The following is a 20,104-nucleotide window of genomic DNA, read 5'->3' on the forward strand; positions in this document are numbered from 1 at the left end:
AAACAATTCTAGAATTACTGAAAGATCACATGAAGTATTGGTTGTTTTTGTTTTTAGAATTGGTATTTTAAATGGATATACAGATACTTTAATATAGGCCCAATTTATATGGGCATTTATATAGCCAATAAATGTCCCAGGTTGTTGGACAGGTGGATTCCAGCCTGGGATCCTTTGAAAGTAGTAAAGAAAATATTCATTTGCCCACAGACCAATTTCCAAGTTTCTTGATTTTGCCTGAAATTTTATTATTTCTTTGCTGTAACACTGATTAGAAGTTATGTCTTTGATTAACAAAAATGTAAGTGAATTGATTATTTAGTATTTGCTTAGTGGACAGTCTTTTAAATCATGGGTCATGTGGACCCAGGGGGAAGAAATTCTAGGTGGCCAAGTATGGCTTTCCATTGAGGCACTAGAATTTTTCACATCCTCAGATGTAGAACTATTTAATCCTAAATCTTTGGCACGTCTTGTATCTCAGAACATCTGCACGTACCTTTGTGTGGCTCATAGTTGAGGGGACGAGACAGACTTGCTTTGAGATCAAACACTGGCTTCTTGTTGGAGACTGGAGTCTGTGCTGCCTGAGTTGTCAATTTGAATGGGGTAACAACTATGAAACCGAGAAACAAAACCCCAGGGCTTAATTAGGAAAAAAAAAAAAAAGGCCTATACAGTTTTTTGTTGAAGTACCATTTCTCAGTCTTAAAAATATGATCTCTATGGACAGTCTCAAACATGAAGGTTTAAAAAGGAAAAGGGAGAAAAGAATAACTAAGGAAAGCTAACCACCAAGACTTGCTTCCCTTGTGAGTAGTTCCCCAAATAGTCTCAGTATTAGGATATTTCCTAGAGTCACCTGGGAGTTGAAAATCCTGTTTAAATAATTGATGGGTAAATGTTCAGGCCATGTCCCTGATATTTACCCTTTAATAATATGTTAGTAGTAACATTTTCAATCATACAGATATAAAGCCTGCAAGGAACCTCATCACATATAAATGAAAAGATTTGTGGCTCTGGTTGTTATTTATAAAAGCAGTTATTTAAAAATGTGAATTTTTGTACCATAAATATACCAGAGTGACAGGACTCAGCCAAATTTTTGCCAGTTGGCACCATATATTGGGCACATTTTATTAATTCTTTCCCATCACAGCTGTACTCAGGCTATTGTCGAATGTCAGCACTTGCGTGTGTATGTATGAATAAGCAACCAAAATCTAGGGCCACTTGGTTCAATGAGAAAAGCACAAAACCCCTGTTTGAAAGTGATCCCATTGTGTGGCTATCTGGTGCTGGCAGGGAGGGGAACACGGGCTGTCCACTATGCCGAGCAGAGTTTCAATAGGTACAATTCAGCCTGTCCAGTAACTGCAGCCCCGCTACACCCCAGTCCCTCCGAGCTCTAGAGAAGCTCTCACACGTGTACAGGAGACGTGGTTAAGAATGGTCATGACACTGTAACAACAAAAGCTGGAAATACTCACGTAGTCAATGACCAGTAAAACACAAATTGAAGTATATCCATACCAGTGAAAATGAACAAATTTTATAGCTCATTTATCAATATGGGTGATTCTTGAAACATTAAACTGAGTGAACAAAGCAAATCATAGGGAAAAAAAAAATCATACGATTTCCTTTACATAAGATTCATATCTGATAGTTGGGGGAAAAAACTATCCCATCCCAACTGGGCACACCCCTGAATTACTGTGAGAAAGCTCACAATATGGTAAGCATTTAGTTTCTGCCTCATGTTGTTATCTGTGAGCATTTGTGAGTCCTTCCTCATTATGAGGTAAGTGGTCTACTCAGTGACCCCAGCTCTCTGTAAAATAACACCGTCCTATCTTAGGCAAGTCCACTCCATTTGTAGCACTGCCCTCTGTCCAGGCCCCTTTCTTCCCTTACTATAGGAAGATTTAGAAGGTTACATGGAATGTTTGCTTGTGGTGTTAAGATTAAGGGCTAAGCTGGGAATGAGAGAGCTCATTTAGAGGAAGAATCACATAAATTTACTATTCCCACATCTGGACTCGCTTAAAATGTAGCTGTCAGCCTCACTCTTCTGTCTTTAAGGTATGAAGAAACCTTCATCGACTCTCCACGCAGATTATTACCGACACTGTTCTGAAGCCCCTGCTGGATTGCTCTAGTCTCAGGAGTTGGTGAGCCTTTCTATGTGATCAAGGCTCTTGCCTCATGTATTCGATAGGACTCTCAGGAGAATTGTGACATACTCAGTTCTAATATAGGCCTCAATCTGCTCGTTATATATATATATTTTTTAAACTTTGTACTGCTACTGCAGTATTCTTTTGAAAACCACCTAATGATTGTAGGTGATGATTAAGTAGGCCATGTGTAGCAGAGTATCCATATGGCTTATTCTGGCTTACATAATCTAGTCCATAGTGTGGCCTTTATCCCACAAACTCTGGGATCCTAAATCTAGTCCATAGTGTGGCCTTTATCCCACAAACTCTGGGATCCTATTAGTTTCACAGTCCTGGAGGACCAATCAGAGGCTGTAATGAATACTGTGATCCTCCTCCTAATCCTTGAGTCCAAGAAGGACTGAATGATCTTCAGGGAGGGTCACCATCTTAGGACTCCTTACAGACAAGATGGAGTCCTCAGGCAGATACCAGTTTTTTGTGTCTCTGGCATTTTCCTCACCAATATAAAATGAAAAATATGCTATGGTGAAATTTTTGCTTTTGCTTTTATAGTTATGGAGAGGTTTTAAGTAAACAAATACACTTAATAATTTCAGGAGGTTAGATGGCTTAAAGATGAACCGGAGTTTTTTCTTTTGTTTTACCAGAGGCAGAATTTCCATTTGTGGTCTTTAACTTGTCTGTCCCGAGCACAGCCTGGCCTTCTGGGGTATTCCCAGGTATGGTCACATGTGGAGACTTTCTGGCTGGAGTCTTGGTCAGTGAACGCTTATGCTCATTATCTTTGGTAGCAGCTGAAAACCTGAACAGGACAGTGGAGTACCAAACATGAGTGTTTGTGTGAAGAGTAACTTATATCAAGCATACAAGCAAAACCACCTGCCCATCCCCGAGCAGTGAAAGGGCTCGATATGTACTTGTTATGTGAAGGAACCCTTCTTGCAGAATAAACATTTTATGGCACTTGATTTGTAAAATATGGTTTTGTCTTCTCTGCTTTCCTTGCCTTGGCCAATGGCAGAACAAGGTAGAGCTCCAAGGAAATGCCTTTGGGGCTCAAATTACAGTTTAGGAGGTACTCTAAGCACTCCCCTCTTTCTCCTCCTGGTGATGGCCAATCAGGGAACAGGAGACTGCTATGCTAAATATGGGAACGGATCTTACGTCTTCCTAGTAGATGGTCATTCATTTAAATGGTACATAAGCCCATTCTCCTAGCAAATTGCCATATATTTATTCCACTGATTATGATGCATATTTTTTATGCATTTTAACGTCTGAAATTGGAATAGGTTTCATAATTAGTAACACATCATAGTTGGCAATGATTTTTCTTGGTGGTTCATAAAATAATGGTGAGTGTCCAATTGATGGTGTCTTAGATTCAGTGAAATTCAGGAAGGACAGTCATAAATGTACATGATGGTGGTGGTGATGGTGTTAACAGAAGAGAACTTCTGGACTTAAAACTAAAATGTGGTAGGGATCCTGTATCAGGACCCAAAATTATTATGGAATACCATACAACCCGGTTAAGACAACTGCATGTTAGGTGAAGTCCAGGCTGCTGTGAACACTGCAGTGGGGCGAGGAGTCGCCCCGACCATGGTGTTCCTCAATACTCTTTTTCTTTTCTTTTTTTAAAGATTTTTTATTTATTTATTTGACAGAGAGAGACACCGTGAGAGAGGGAATACAAGCAGGGGGAGAGGGAGAAGCAGGCTTCCTGCCTAGCAGGGAGCCCGATGTGGGGCTCGATCCCAGGACCCTGGGATCACGACCTGAGCCGAAGGCAGACGCTTAACGACTGAGCCACCCAGGTGCCCCATGGTGTTCCTCAATACTCTTACATACAGTCCGAACTGCCATGGAGAGGTACCTCAGACTCCATGCTAACTCAATAAATAGAGTTCCAAACTTAAGGGCATTTTTAAGCTCTAAAAACTACATCAGATAATTACATGTGTTGGGGAAGTGTTACCAGGCACCAACACTATTAGATGCTGCAAACGCCCTTTAAAAAGAGAAGAGGGGTGCCTGGCTGGCTCAGTTGGTAAACATGCGACTCCTGACCTCAGGGTTGTGGGTTCAAGCCCCACACTGGGTGTGGAGGTTACTTAAAAAAATCTTAGTGGTGCCTGGGTGGCTCAGTCATTAAGCGTCTGCCTTCGGCTCAGGTCATGACCCCAGGGTTGGTCCTGGGATCAAGCCCTGCATCGGGCTCCCTGCTTCTCCCTCTCCCACTCCCCCTGCTTGTGTTCCCTCTCTCGCTGTTTCTCCCTCTGTCAAATAAATAAAATCTTTTAAAAAAAAAAAATAAATAAAATCTTAAGGGGCACCTGGGTGGCTCAGTCAGTTAAGTGGCTGCCTTCGGCTGAGGTCATGATCCCAGGGTCCTGGGATCGAGCCCTGCATCGGGCTCCCTGCTCTGCAGGAAGCCTGCTTCTCCCTCTCCCACTCTCCCTGCTTGTGTTCTCTCTCTTGCTGTGTCTTTCTCTGTCAAATAAATAAAATCTTTAAAAAAAAAATTTTTTTTTTTCTATATTAAAGAAAAGGGGCCTGAAGATCTTCACCTCTGGGATAGTCATAATTGGGGGCTACCCTGTGTCAGGAGAAGTACAAGCAAAGAAAATAGAGGGGTCAGTGGGGCCTGGGATAACTGTACCCAGTGCGTTACAAAAGTTACACTTCAGGACGAGTCAGTTAAGTTCACTGCATCGAGGTATTTTCTGTAGGAATTTAGCTCAACTTTACATTTAAGTCAATGGAAAAATTTCTCTTTACATGTCTTTATAGGCATACATTAAACTAATAAAATGAATATCCGTATGTGCCTTCTATCTTTACTTATGAACCAAATGTGAGCTTAGAGAAGTTTGATAAAAAAACTCAACGCAAATTTAAAGAAAAAAGATTACAGCTTATAAAAACCATCCACTTATTTTCTCTCCATTCTGATCCTCTTTTGCCTTCTTTTTCATCAACATTAAAACATATTTGATGTCGCCCACCTGAAATGTACAGGAAGCAGTAAAGCTTTGAGACCTTGTACTTGATTACATTTTGGAGCTCTTCTTACCTGACGTTCATTTTAGTAGCCGAGAGAACGGATCGCTTGGCGGAGCCCTTCCCACACAAGGTGCTCCGGCCTGCAGTGCCCAGGGGCCGGCCCTGCGAGCGGCGCTGGCTGGTGGGAGTGCAAGCCGCGGGGAGCCTTCCCCGGAGAGGAACTGGAGTCACCACCGCTCCCTTGGTGACCAGCTGCTTCTGCAGAAAGACACGGCACCATGTTCAAGCTGGGCTTCTTAGCACTGTCTCCACAGCAGCCCCGTTCATCCCCTTGTTCCATCCCCACTTTTAACCCCACCTGTTACCTTTCCTTCTCAGTGCCTCATCCTCTTCCTACCTGCCAGGTGGGCAGGGCAGTTCCTGGCACCTGTATTGCTATGGTGACCGAGTTAGGAGTAACTTCTGGTTGTGCTGAGTCCTGTGTTACAGAGAGCCTTTCCCAGCTTGCCATGAACCCAGGTATTTTCTGACTAAAGGATGTAGCTTAAGGGGTGCCTGGGTGGCTCAGTCGTTAAGCATCTGCCTTCGGCTCAGGTCATGATCACAGGGTCATGGGATCGAGTCCCGCATCTGGCTTCTTGCTCAGTGAGGAGCCTGCTTCTCCCTCTCCCTCTGCTGCTCCCCCTGCTTGTGCTCTCTCTCTGACAAATAAATAAATAAAAATCTTAAAAAAAAAAAAAAAAAAGAATATGGCTTAAAAGTCCCCTGTGGCCAGAAAGGGAGGATCAATAGCTTCTCTTGGACATATATATAGTATCTTTGAGAACGTGATAAGCTATTTATTTTTTTTTTTTTTTTTAAAGATTTTATTTATTTGACAGAGAGAGCACAAGCAGAGGGAGAGAGATGGAGAAGCAGTTTCCCTGCTGAGCAAGGAGCCTGATGTGGGACTCGATCCCAGGACCCTGGGATCATGACCTGGGCCGAAGGCAGCCGCTTAACTGACTGAGCCACCCAGGCGTCCCGTGATAAGCTATTTATTAAATACAAACTCAAAGAACCACCTATTATGTAATTAGCACATGGAATCTACAAATAATTCCACCCCTGCCCCTACAACCCCCCCCATGGATTCTTAAAGTTTCTTTAAAAACAAAAACAAACAAAAAAAAACAAGAGGGAGGGAGGGAAACCCTCCCTTTGAAATGGCTGGGGAGGGTCCACTTAGGTTATCATTTTTTAGATATTGTCAGGGCACAAAGAATAACAATGTCTTCCTATCACTGGTTTAAGCTCTTGTAAGTAAAAGAAACACAACTTTGTTAAAAGTACAACAGTGGTGGGATTACTGAAATTGACAAGGCTAAGCCAAAAGACAGAAAAATTCTGATTATATCATAGGAAATACAAGCACTCAGAGAATTATATCAACTTCTCAACATACAAGCAGAAGAGATTCTACTGTGACACAAAGTTAAAACTTACTAAAATAGTTAGTAAATGCACATCTATACCATGAGGTGGGAGCCCAGGTTATATGTATTTAAGCACACTGTTCTATTTAATCACACTTTATGCTGCCTTCTGTCTTTCCCCCAAGATTCCCACTTTCCATGCTGTGTCTCCTCACAGTTCACCTGGTGTCAGGACCAACTCTGCGTCTTTGTTCTGAACCATTTACAATGCAGAAATGAGTCTACTAGCTCTTACCCATCTGACTTTTTTTCAGGTAAGCCGTACTAACTTGTTTTGTTAGCAATGTATGTAAACAATTCCTCTCTTTTAGCAATAAAAATCTGTTCAGTCCTAACAAAGAGCTCAATCATACCATATACAAAAAGTGGGTTAAGGATTAAATATAGGTGAAAATAATAAGAGCAGTACAAATAAATAAGAGCTTATTTTTATGACCTTGAAACAGGCAGGGTGTGACAAAAAACCCAAAAAACCACGCAGACCCTTAAAAGGAAAAGCTGGATAAAATTAAGAAAAAAATCTTTCATAAGACAAAAGACACCATTAATATAGTTAAAAGATAAACTGAAGGAAAGTATTTATAATATAGAATATATAGCATTAACATAAATGGCTAATAGGTGAGTAAAAATTAAGAAAAAACAAATTCACAAAAAACCCCAGCCAATAACAACACATAAACATATAGTGATCAAAGAAATGCCAACTCAATTGGGATTTTTTCATATTATATTAATAAAGATTTAAAAAATTCATCATTCCCACTGTTGGCAAGATAAACCGGCATCTTGGGGCGCTGTATTTCTGATGCTTGTAGAGGACCATTTGGCAACTAAATCAAATCGGTCTCCCTGTTCTAATGAAAGTCAAGGAGAGACAGGTCGTGGCCCAGATGATTCTAAGATCTCTGCTTATTTATTATGATCTAACACTGTCCAATGACTAATCCCAAAACATGTCAGCTGTCAAGAAAAACTTCCTATTAGCTATGGTGAAGTCACTGTAATTTTTTATTTTTTTATTCTTCAATTTCCAAATAGATCATACCAATAACCCATCCTTAGTGGGGAGTGGGGTGATTTTAGAACTAAATTCATTCAGGTGGGGTATCGGGAAAAATAAGATAACCTAATCATTATTTAACACATCTTCAGAGCTACAGTCAAGTTTATGGTTGAGGCACTTGTTCTGCCCTAATTTTTGCCTAGAAAATTAACTCACCTGTATTATGTAGTATAGAAAACTTGACTTTCAATCATGTATTTAAGTAGACTCAGTTTCATGGTAAGGAAAATGAGTGGCCCTGCTTGCAGGCATATTTGCCCCTAGCTCATTTTCATGCGAAAAAGAAGAAGACAAAAAGAAACTAGAGGTCTACTTCCTGTAAATCATCAGCATGGGCCTCTTGTCCAGGTATTCAGCTGTCAGCAGAGTGATGCCCAGCCCTTGCTAATACTTAAGCAAGCATTATTATGGGCATACTGAGTATGTCTTTTCTGATTCTCCACCTGAGCTGTCGGACCAGCCTGCAGCCTTCAAATGCCACGGCTTGGCTTTGTCGCTGTCAGCTGGTTGATAAACGGTGTCTTCAAGGAGGTTAGCAGTGGTTTTATAAAGAGTTCAAGTGAATGTTACTACTCTAGATTCAGCTTCTTGCTAAGAAGCTTATGGTGTATGTTTTTTAAAAAAAATATATTTAGAACTTGTCACCTAGTGTGTTTCTGTGTTGGGATTTGTATCAGAAAATGTGAAACTCAACTGACACAGCAGATACCGTCCCTGCTAACAGTACTCATATTCTGCCCCTTTCAAACCAACTTTATACTGTTTTGTGTTATAATACCAAACACTGCCTCCAAGTCTTTTTGAAAAATAAGCACATGGCATGTATTATGAAATTCTAAAATAAATATTCCCCAGTCCTCTATGTGGCACCTCTTGAACACCAGAGACCAAGTAAGGTAATAACAGGATGTTGTCAACTCAGTGCTCTAATTCAACCTTGGGGTTGATTTCCTCCCCTTTTCTTATTCGAAGGGACCTTGAGTCTGGCAGGACCTGGACTGAAGGGCCCCCAGGAGCTCAGTTAGCAGGAAGCCCCTAAGTTGCCCAGTGCAACTCGTTCCTTTTTCCTTTAGGTGAGAGAAAGAAAATGGCTTCACCCATAAATCAGTCTAGCCTCAACAAAAGTAATAAGCACAATGTGTGAAGGCTGAGAAAAGAACAACTTACTGGCATTTTGGAATTAGTTCTTTATAGTGAGGACTCCCGGTTTTATTCTGAGGGTTCTCAAAATTCTTATGGTGGGGGAAGCAATTTCAGATAATAAAGATATATTAAACTCAAATCCATTCCACTGGTAGAATAGAAAGCTGGCTATATTAGCTAAGGTATTGACATTAAAATCAAATAATTCGGGGCAACAGGGTGGCTCAGTTGGTTAAACATCTGCCTTTGGCTCAGGTCATGATCCCGGGGTCCCAGGATCGAGCCCTGCATCAGGCTCCCTGTTCAGCGGGGAGCCTACTTCCCCCTTTACCGCTCCCCCTGCTAGTGCCATCTCATTTTCTCTCTCAAATAAATAAAATCTTTTTTTTTTTTTTTAAGATTTTATTTATTTATTTGACAGAGAGAGACAAAGCGAGAGAGGGAACACAAGCAGGGGGAGTGGGAGAGGGAAAAGCAGGCCTCCCACTGAGCAGGGAGCCTGATGAGGGGCTTGATCCCAGGACCCTGGGATCGTGACCTGAGCCAAAGGCAGACGCTTAACGACTGGGCCACCCAGGCATCCCTCAAATAAAATCTTAAAAAACAAAACAAAACATAAAATCAAATAGTTCAGTCCCAGTAAGAACATAATTTTAGGGGCACCTGGGTGGCACATCTGAGCATCTGACTCTTGGTTTTGGCTCAAGTTGTGATCAGTGTCTTGAGATCAGGCCCGGAGTTGGACTCCACGCCCAGCTCAGAGTCTGCTTGGGATTCTCTTTCCCTCTCCCTCTGCCCCTCCTGCTCGTGCTTGCTCTAATAAACAAATCTTTAAAAAAAACAAAGGAAAAAACCCAAAACACATAATTTTATCAGCATACCTTCAGTTCATTAAATGAATTGTGTTCTTCAAAATGTTTCTTTTTTCTCTCAATATATTGATCAATGGACTCCATTTCCTTAAAACGAGCCTCATGAAGCTTCTTAAAGTCTGGAATGTTCCCCAAAATATGACAATTAATAGCAAGACAAATCCATTTATTCACCTTCCCTTTGTCTTTCTGTTAATACTTATTCTCCTCTCTGCATCCCTGACATTCAGGGATCAAACATCATCTTTGCTAAAACTTCAATTTTGTATCTTTCAGTTTTTGGAAACTCAGGGACAAAGTATATTCATCTTATCAACTATCAAACATTTACCATCTCTCCTCTGTCCATTTCACTGCTAACTGTGGTTTAGTCCACAGAATAAGAGAATTAACAGATTTGTCCTTTCCCCTCACCAATTAATCAAATGGCCTTTACTTAATCATAAATTTGACATTTTATAATGCTTAGAAAGCTTTATACCAAGGATTGGCAAACCTTTCCTGTTAAGGGTCAGACAGTAAATATTTTATTTCATCTTTGTGGCCACATATGGTATAATCTTTTTTTTTTAGACAATCCTTTAAAACTGTAAAAACCATTCTTAGCTTAAGGGTTTTAAGACAGGCTAGGGTTGGCAGGAGTTTGCTGCTCCCTGCTCTGTGCTATTCTGATTAAGAATATTTTTGGGGGGCCTAGCTGGTCAGTCGGAGGAGTGTGTGACTCTTGATCTTGGGTTTGTGGGTTCAAGTCCATGTCGGGTGTAGAGATTACTTTAAAAAAATAATTGAGTCCTTTCTGCCCGTGGATGCCGCCGAGTAAGCATCGTTAAAGTCTCCCCTCCCACCACCGTCATGTCTAAGTCAGAGTCTCCCAAAGAGCCTGAGCAGGTGCAGAAGCTCTTCATTGGAGGTTTGAGATTTGAAACAACCGATGAGAGTCTGAGAAGCTATTTTGAGCAATGGGGAATGCTTACGGACTGTGTGGTAATGACAGATCCAAACACCAAGTGCTCCAGAGGTTTTGGGTTTGTCACAATGCCACTGTGGAGGAGATGGATGCAGCCATGAATACAAGGCCACACAACGTGGATGGAAGAGTTGTGGAACCAAAGAAGGCTGTCTCAAGAGAAGATTCTCAAAGACATGGTGCCCACTTAACTGTGAGAAAGATTTTTGTTGGTGGCGTTAAAGACGACACTGAAGAACATCATCTAAGGGATTATTTTGAACAGTATGGGAAAACTGAAGTGATCGACAGTATGGGAAAATTGAAGTGATCGAGATCATGACTGACCGGGGCAGTGGCAAAAAAAGAGGTTTTGCTTTTGTAACATTTGATGACCAGGACTCTGTAGACAAGACTGTCATTCAAAAATACCATACTGTGAATGGCCACAACTGTGAAGTAAGGAAAGCCCTATCTAAGCAAGAGATGGCTAGTGCTTAATCCAGCCAAAGAGGTCAAAGTGGTTCTGGAAACTTTGGTGGTGGTCGTGGAGGTGGTTTTGGTGGGAATGATAACTTTGGTCATGGAGGACACTTCAGTGGTCGAGGTGGCTTTGGTGGCAGTCGAGGTGGTGGTGGATATGGTGGCAGTGGGGATGGCCATAACAAATTTGGTAATGAAAGAAGCAACTTTGGAGGTGGCGGAAGTTATGATGATTCTGGCAATTACAACAATCAATCCTCAGATTTTGGATTTGGAGGAAATTTTGGAGGCAGAAGCTCTGGCCCCCATGGTGGTGGAGGCCAGTACTTTGCCAAACCAGGAAACCAAGGTGGCTGTGGTGGTTCCAGCAGCAGCAGGAGCTACGGCAGTGGCAGGAGGTTCTAATCACTGCCAGGAAACAAAGCTTAGCAGGAGAGCAGAGCCAGAGAAGCGAGAGGGAAGCTACAGGTTACAACAGACTTGTGAACTCAGCCAAGCACAGCGGCGGCAGGGCCCACCTGCTGCAAAGAAGACATGTTTTAGACAATGCTCATGTGTATGGGCAAAAAACTGAGGACTAATTGTATAACAGGTTATTTTAGTTTCTGTTCTGTGGAAAGTGTAAAGCATTCCAACAAAGGGTTTTAATGTAGATTTTTTTTTTGTACCCATGTGGTTGATTGCTAAATGTAATAGTCTGATCATGATGCTGAATAAATGTGTCTTTAAAAAAAAAAAAAATTGAGGGGCGCCTGGGTGACTCAGTTGTTAAGCGTCTGCCTTCGGCTCAGGTCAGGATCCTGGGGTCCTGGGATCGAGCCCCGCATCGGGCTCCCTGCTCTGCAGGAAGCCTGCTTCTCCCTCTCCCACTGCCCCTGCTTGTGTTCCCTCTCTTGCTGTGTCTCTGTCAAATAAATAAAATCTTTAAAAAATAAATAAATAATTGAAGCTGAATTTTTAAAAATTAAAATTCTAATGAACTATTAAATATATGTATTTCTAATATATGCTGAGCAGCATTCTAAGTACTATAAATATATAACACTCAACATTCTATGTACCAGGCAATATAGAACAATTAATTACATGTTTAGATATGGAATCCCTTAAACTCATTACTGAAAAAAAAATTTAGGGGCTCGTTGGCTCAGTCAGTAGAGCATGTGACTCTTGATCTCGGGATCGTGAGTTCAAGCCCTGTATTGGGGATAGAGAGTACTTAAGAAAAAAAATTACAAGGTGGACATTGTACCAAGTACTTTAAGACATCCATTCTCAGAGATTTACTGTGCCATGTCCTGGTTGCTATGTTAGGTGATCAGAGGTAGAAAAATAGTCTCAAGCATACCTTCTTTTACTGCACTTTGAGATACTGGTTTTTTTTGTTTCTTTTTGTTCCTTTTTATAAATTGAAGGTTTCTTGCAACCCTATCAAGAGCCATCTTTCTAACTGCATTGGCTCACTTCATGTCTCTGTATCACATTTTGGTAATTACTGCAATATTTCCAACTTTTTCCTTATTGTTACATATTTGCTATGGTGATCTATGATCAGCGATCTTTGATTTGACTACTGAAATGGTTTGGGGGCACCACAAGCAGTGCCCAGATAAGATGGCAAAGTTAGTAAGTGTTGTGTGGTCGACTGCTCCTACAGTGGCCTTTAAGTCTTCAGGTGAAATGAAGAGTTGCACATCCCTCACTTTAAATCAAAAGCTAGAAATGATTAAGCTTGGTGAAGAAGGCATGGTAACGGCCAAGATAGGCTGAAAACTAGGACACGTTAGCTAAGTTATAAACACAAAGGAAAAGTTCATGAAGGAGAGGACAAGTGCTACTCCAGTGAACACATGAATGGCAAGAAAGCAAAACAGCCTTATTGCTGATACGGAGAAAGCGTGAGTGGTCTGGATAGACTAAACCAGCCACAGCATTCCCTTAAACCAAAGCCTAATCCAGAGCAAGGCCCTAATGCTGTTCAATTCTATGAAGGCTGAAGAAGTTCGGGAAGCTGCAGAAGAAAAGTTGGAAGCTAGAAGTTGGTTCATGAGGTTCATGTTTATTCCAGGACATAAAAGTACAAAGTGAAGCAGCAAGTGCTGATGTAGAAGCTGCAGCAAGTTACCCAGAAGAGCTAGATCTTTAATGAAGGTGGTTACTATACTAAACAATAGATTTTCACTGTAGATGAGACAGCTTCTATTTCAAGATGCCATCTAGGACTTTCATAGCTACAGAGAAGTCAATGCCTGGCTGCAAAGGACAGGCTGATTCTTGTTAGGGGTTAATGCAGGTGGTGACTTAAAGTTGAAGCCAATGCTCATTTACCATCTGAAAATCCTAGGGCCTTAAGAATTATACCACTTACTCTGCCTGTGCTCTATAAATCAAACAACAAAACTTGGATAGCACATGTTTACAACATAATTTACTGAATATTTTAAGCCCACTGTTGAGATCTACTGCTCAGAAAAAAAAGATTCTTTTCAAAATATGACTGCTCATTGACCATGCACCTGGTCACCCAAGGGCTCTGAGGGAGATGTACAAGATTAATGTTGTTTTCATGCTAACACAGGAGCCATTCTGTAGCCCATGAATCAAAGAGTCATTTAGACTTTCAAGTCCTATTTACGAAATACATTTTGTAAGCTACAGCTGCCATGGACAGTAGTAATTCCTCTGATGGACCTGGGCAAACGTGAAAACCTTCTGGAAAAGATATACCATTCCAGATGCCATTAAGAACATTTGTGATTCATGTCAAGAAACCAAAATATCAGCACGAACAGAAGTTTGGAAGAAGCTGATTCCAGCCCTCAAGGATGACTTTGAGGGGTGCAAGGCTTCAGTGGAGGAAGTCACTGCAGATGTGGTGGGAATAGCAAGAGAACTAGAATGAGAAGTGAAGACGTGACTGACTTGCTGCAATCTCAGGATAAAACTGTACTGGATAATGAGTTGCTTCTTACGGAAGAGCAAAGAAAGTGGTTTCTTGAGATGGAATCTACTCCTGGTAAAGATGCTGTGAGGACTGTTGAAATGACAACAAAGGGTTTAGAATATTCCATAAACTTAGTTGATAAAGCAGCAGCAAGGTTTGAGAGGATGGACTCCAGTTTTGAAAGAAGGTCTACTGGGGTAGAATGCTATCAATAGCACTGCACGCTACGGAGAAATCATTTGTGAAAGGAAGTCAACGGTTGGGGCAAACTTCACTGTGGTCTTATTTTAAGAAATTGCTGTAGACACCCCAACCTTCAGCAACCACCATCCCCCATCCCTCAGAGGCCATCAACACCGAGGCAAGACCCCCCAGCAGCAAAAAGATGACCACTTCGCTGAAAGCTCAGATGATGGTTAGCATTTTTTAGCAATAAATTATTTAATTCAGATATGTGCATTGTTTTTTGAGACATAACACCATGACACACCTAACAGACTAACAGTACAGCGTAAACGTAACTTTTCCATGCTGAGGACACAAACTCATTTGATTCACTTTACTGCAGTCATCGCTTCAGGCAGTGATCTGGAACTGGAGGGGCAACATCAGGTCTGTCGGTATCGGCCTGATGAAATCAGTCGTCTACTCACTCCCACTGTCAGCTGAGGAAGTGGGTTTATTGAGGATAAGAGGCCCCTGGTCTCAGAGCTAGAAAGTGAGGAGGAGGATGCAGGGCCCAGGTCCAGCATTCAAGCTTTTAGCTGTCCTTGCGCCCTGCCTATTCGGCATTAGCCTGCAAGCGCCAACTATTACTTTGTTTCTGTGTGTGTAAAACTTACTTGGAGTAGTGCTTGTATTTCTTTTGCTTTTTCCAAGTTTGGAAAACCCATCTGTGTAGAGAGGCTTCTTTCTTTCTGAAGGTACCTTTGAATCTTCATTACCTGAATCGAAAGATACAGAACTAATCAAAGATCTCAAAACAAGTTCTTCCTATTAAGAAACGTCTAGTAGTTGGGGGTGCCTGGCTGGCTCAGTCAGAATGTACGACTCCTGAATTCAGGATTGTGAGTTTGAGTCCCACATTCGGTGTAGAGATTACTAAAATAAATGAAACTTAAAAGAAAAAAAAGGTCTAGAAGTTTTGGGTTTTTTTTAAAAAGATTTTATTTATTTACTTGACAGAGAGAGACAGCGAGAGAGGGAACACAAGCAGGGGGAGTGGGAGAGGGAGAAGCAGGCTTCCCGTGGAGCAGGGAGCCCGATGTGGGGCTCGATCCCAGGACCCTGGGATCATGACCTGAGCCGAAGGCAGATGCCTAACGACTGAGCCACCCAGGCGCCCCAAATTTCTAGAAGTTAACATGAAGGTATTTTCATGTGATGAGGTCTGCAAGGTGGTGGGAAAAATGAGCACAAAGAATGAGTTATAGCATCACTACAATTTTAGCTCATATGCTTCAAGCAGGAAGAAATTTTATGTTTCCTGTATAGAAGTTACATAAATATATCAAAATTTAAGGGGTGCCTGGGTAGCTCAGTCGGTTAAGCGTCTGCCTTCAGCTCAGGTCATGATACCAGAGTCCTGGGATCAAGCCCCGATTGGGCTCCCTACTCAGTGGGGAGTCTGCTTCTCCCTCTCCACGCCCCGCCCCTGGCTCATGCTCGCAAATGAATAAATAAATAAATAAATAATAAAAGAAATTTAAGAACACTTTTTCAAAACTTTTGCTATGAACAGGTTATTGTAACTAGAATGATACAAATCACACAATCCTGGGATGGCTGGCTGGTTCAGTTGGTAGAGCATGTGACTCTTGATCTCAGGGTTGTAAGTTCGATCCCCAAATTAGGTGTAGAGATTAAAAATAAAATCTTAAAAAAAAATTACACAATCCCACCAACCTAAGAAACATCCTTACCATGAGCATTTTGGCATATTTCCTCAGGTCCTCCGCTTCCATACTGGTTTTTATTCTTTAAATCTAGCTGTAATCATGGTGTATGTACTAGCCATTTTCCCTCACTTACAACAACATTCTGTTATCTTTTTCAACTTGAGGCAATCTACTTAAAAATATCCAAGTGGGGGGTGCCTGGGTGGCTCAGTCGTTAAGCGTCTGCTTTCGGCTCAGGTCATGATCCCAGGGTCCTGGGATCGAGCCCCGCATCAGGCTCCCTGCTCGGTGGGAAGCCTGCTTCTCCTTCTCCCACTCGCCCTGCTGTGTTCCTGCTCTCGGTATCTCTGTCAAATAAATAAATAAAATCTTTAAAAAAAAAAAAAATCCAAGTGGGTTTTCAAGAATTACTATTTATAATCATGTCACTCATACTAAAGGTTTCCCAATGCATCCATAAGACATCAAAGAATTACTGGGTAGAGCAGGAGGGGCTGCAGGAGCTTCTGCTTGGAACTTGCCTCTAAAACCAGAAACGTAAAGTTCCATGCAAAACAGGATACTGATGGAGTCAGAGTCACGCCTCACCAGATACTTACTATAAATGGAAAAAAAAGAAAAAAAGCAACTTCCCAAAGGAGTAACTTAGCAGGGTGATCACCTGTTAACAAGCCACCACCTGTGCCTTCTGCGGGGGCACCGAGGATTACTCTGTGGGATCCCTGCCACAGGTGCTGGATCTAAATCTAACCCTCCGCACATATTAGACAAATCAAGGCTGAGGACCCCCAAAATTGGCCTGTATTAAAAAATGTAAACATTAAAAAAAAATCCTCAAAGACTTCAAGGAAGACTGAAGAATGTTCCATATTAATGTAGACTAAAGACACATGACAATGAAATCCAAGAGCCAAGATTTTCCTTTGCTTTAATGGATATGAATAGAATAACTCATGAAGGGATGTCTGGGTGGCTCAGTCAGTTAAGTGTCTGCCTTTGGCTCAGGTCATGATCCCAGGGTCCTCGGATTGAGTCCTGCATGAGGTTCCTTGCTCAGCAAGGAGCCTGCTTCTTCCTCTGCCTGCCGCTCTCCCTGCTTGTGCTCTCTCTTGCTGACAAATAAATAAAATTAAAAAAAAAAAAAGTTTTCTTTAACAAAAAAAAGAGTAACTCATGAAACAAATAAGGTCATCTATAGAACAGATTAGCAATTCTCACACTTCTAGTCTCAGATCATGTTATACTCTTAGAAATTATGGAGGACCCCCCTGTTTTTGTTTACATTCTATCAGTATGTGCCAGTAGATATTACAATTAAAACATTAAAAAATGTTTGATAAACAAGTACATTGTTTTTTAGTGTATGTTAACAAGAACATTTATGAAAAATGGCTAAAATTTCTAAAACAAAAATAGTGAGAAGATGGCATATTTTCACTGATTACTTAATGTCTGACTTAAAGACAGCTGGATTCTCTTATCTGCTTTTGCATACAGTATATTATGATATACTGTTTTAAGTATATATGAAAACAAATCTTGCCACAAACAGGTGGTTGAAAGGGGAGAGTATTGTAATATTAAGCCTTTTCAGAGAACTGTGGATATTCTTTTCTGATACTATGCTAAGTACCTCTTGACAAATGGTAGTTTCTTTTCTTTTTTTTTTTTTTTAAAGATTTTATTTGACAGAGAGAGAGACAGCCAGAGAGGGAACACAAGCAGGGGGAGTGGGAGAGGGAGAAGCAGGCCTCCCGCCGAGCAGGGAGCCCGATGCAGGGCTCGATCCCAGGACCCCGGAATCCTGACCTGAGCTGAAGGGAGACGTTTAACCGACTAAACCACCCAGGTGCCCCGACAAATGGTAGTTTCTCAAAGGTTAGTTGCAATGTGGACTATGAATCCTTACCAATGAGCTTTTTGTACTCCATACATTTGTGAGAGAAAGTCCTGTGTTTTTTTGTTTTATTTTAAGCTCTAGGCCCAAGATGGGGCTTGAACTCACGACCCTGAGATCAAGAATCGCATGCTTGGGACGCCTGGGTGGCTCAGTCCGTTGAGTGGCTGCCTTCGGCCTGGGTCATGATCCCAGGGCCCTGGGATCGAGTCCCACATCGGGCTCCTTGCTCGGCAGGGAGCCTGCTTCTCCCTCTCCCTCCCTCTGCTTTGTGCTCTGTCAAATAAATAAAATCTTAAAAAAAAAAAAAAAAAAAAAAAAAAAGTCGCATGCTCTACCAACTCAGTCAGCCAGGCAGGTGCCCCTAAAACCTGCGTTTTAAGAAACACACGCTGAAGTATTTAGGGGGCAAGGAGCACATTTCTGCAAATTACTCTCCGGGAACAAAATGTAGACACACCTATACAGATGCATATGTGTATATAAACAGAGAAGGACCAAAGTAAATGTGGCAAAATGTTAACATTTCGGAAATCAAGAACAGAGCAACACTTGGTACTGTTCTTGCAACTTTAAGTCTGAAATTATGTCAAAATAAAAAGTTAAAACAAACAAAAAAACCACCTCTTACCAGAAACTACGTGATCCTATTTTTGTTCTTCCAATAGCTTGTGTTTCATCAGGGGAACTTAATGCGGCCACCCTTGTTTCTCCACGCCCTTGAAACCGGGTCCTGCAGCTAAGTCTCCCTGACAAAATGATGGGTGCAACAGCAGACACCGGTAATCCCACCCCCACTTCTGACTCTTCGTCACATTTCTATCTTGCTCTAAATCATGATTTTAAAGTGGGCTTATGAGGCATATGCATCTTAATCCCCCAGGGTGTTGATCAAAAATTGCAGGCTCAGTCAGAATCAGAAACTGTACCTCCAGCAACTTTGTACATTTGGTAAGACATTCCAAATTCTGGGGAAGGAGGGAAGGCTCAGCGTTAGAAGTTCTGCGCGTAACTGCGGAGAGGCCACGGGAGTGGGTCCCCCTCTCTCTCCCCCCATCAGGCGCCGCCTCCGGGGCGCAGACCGGGCTGCAGCGGGGACGCGAACACGAGACACCGCGGCAGTGGGCGCGCTTCCCGGGGAATGAAATCATAAAGCACCCAGTCCTGTTAGGTCTGGGGGAACTGAAGGTTTCTGGTCTCACCGAAACAGACTTTTAGTTGACACAGTTTAGGGAAGAGGATTTTAGAAGGTTAGAGACTAAGAACCCCCCCAGGAAGGGAGACTTTGCGGCCCCCTTTCTGCGGTCGTGAAGGAGCGGGTACACAGCTCTGTGCCCCGGTGTCTGGAGCGGGTCAGAAGGAGCTGATGGGGAGGAGGAGAGGCCAGGTTTTATCCACATGGAGATCAGCTTCCCTCAACTTCCCAGCTACCACTCTTCTGCTGGTTTCTCCACAACAGTACTGGAGAGGACTTGATGGGCTAGTGTATTTGGTCTTAACTTCTGCTGTAATTATAGAACACTTAGTTCTACAGCATGGTGTCTGGGTTGAATGGTGTTCCTCAGAAAGGTAGGTGGAAGCCTTAGCCTTTAGTAACCCTGATGGGACCTGAGGACAATGCGTCTAGTTTGTGGTACTTTGTTATGGCAGTCCTAGGAAATGAACGCACAGGGATACCCCTAGGAATTTCAGGGTTTCGTTTTGTTCTTATTTTGGCATACCATTTATTCTTCTTTTTCCTGAGGAAACGGCATTCTCCTCTCCTTGGCTCTCATCTGGTGGTGAAGGAACTTCTGCAACTGTTCTGAGATCCTGGTTTTCCTGCTTCTCTTGATTCTGCAATTCAGCGTGATCATTTATTTTTATCTCTGAATCATCCTGCTACAAATGTTAAAAGGGAATAAAGGATTTAAATGATAAAAAGTCACCACTGCCTTCCAAAGACAGACACCCACACTGAAAAGGGGCTAAAGGAAGAAAACTAGGAGAATTAGATTTCTGGGTGGCAGAGTTGGGAATAGGACATACTAGGGGGCCACTGAAAAGCTTAAATGGCAAGATTAGCTCTCCTAGGGACTATATGGAATTAGAAAATAAAAATTAGGACTGTGTCTTGTAAAGTTACATTTGAATGAGAGGATAAAAAAGAATAAAATCAGAGTCCTCTCAAAGTAACTGAGGG

At 42.0% G+C, this 20,104-nt stretch overlaps 1 protein-coding gene and 1 pseudogene across 4 annotated transcripts in view; one reads left to right on the top strand and one right to left on the bottom strand.

Annotated features, from left to right (window-relative positions):
- Positions 1-20,104, bottom strand: part of NUSAP1 (nucleolar and spindle associated protein 1) — a 35,673-nt gene that overhangs the window by 4,164 nt on the left and 11,405 nt on the right. The window contains exons 4-9 of one of the 4 annotated variants that reach the window (XM_078079522.1): positions 19,644-19,758; positions 14,970-15,062; positions 9,764-9,873; positions 5,269-5,456; positions 2,834-2,991; positions 500-616 (exon numbers count right to left, since the gene is read on the bottom strand). In XM_078079522.1, the coding sequence (XP_077935648.1) occupies positions 500-616; positions 2,834-2,991; positions 5,269-5,456; positions 9,764-9,873; positions 14,970-15,062; positions 19,644-19,758 (781 nt within the window). Of the gene's footprint in view, positions 1-499; positions 617-2,833; positions 2,992-5,268; positions 5,457-9,763; positions 9,874-14,969; positions 15,072-19,643; positions 19,804-20,104 lie in introns of all 4 variants that reach the window. The other 3 variants (XM_078079521.1, XM_078079520.1, XM_078079519.1) reach the window with 3 other exon arrangements.
- On the top strand, positions 10,181-11,711 carry LOC118530631 (heterogeneous nuclear ribonucleoprotein A1-like; annotated as a pseudogene).

This window comes from Halichoerus grypus, chromosome 8 (genome assembly GCF_964656455.1).
Source record: "Halichoerus grypus chromosome 8, mHalGry1.hap1.1, whole genome shotgun sequence".
Classification (NCBI taxonomy): Eukaryota; Metazoa; Chordata; class Mammalia; order Carnivora; family Phocidae; genus Halichoerus; species Halichoerus grypus.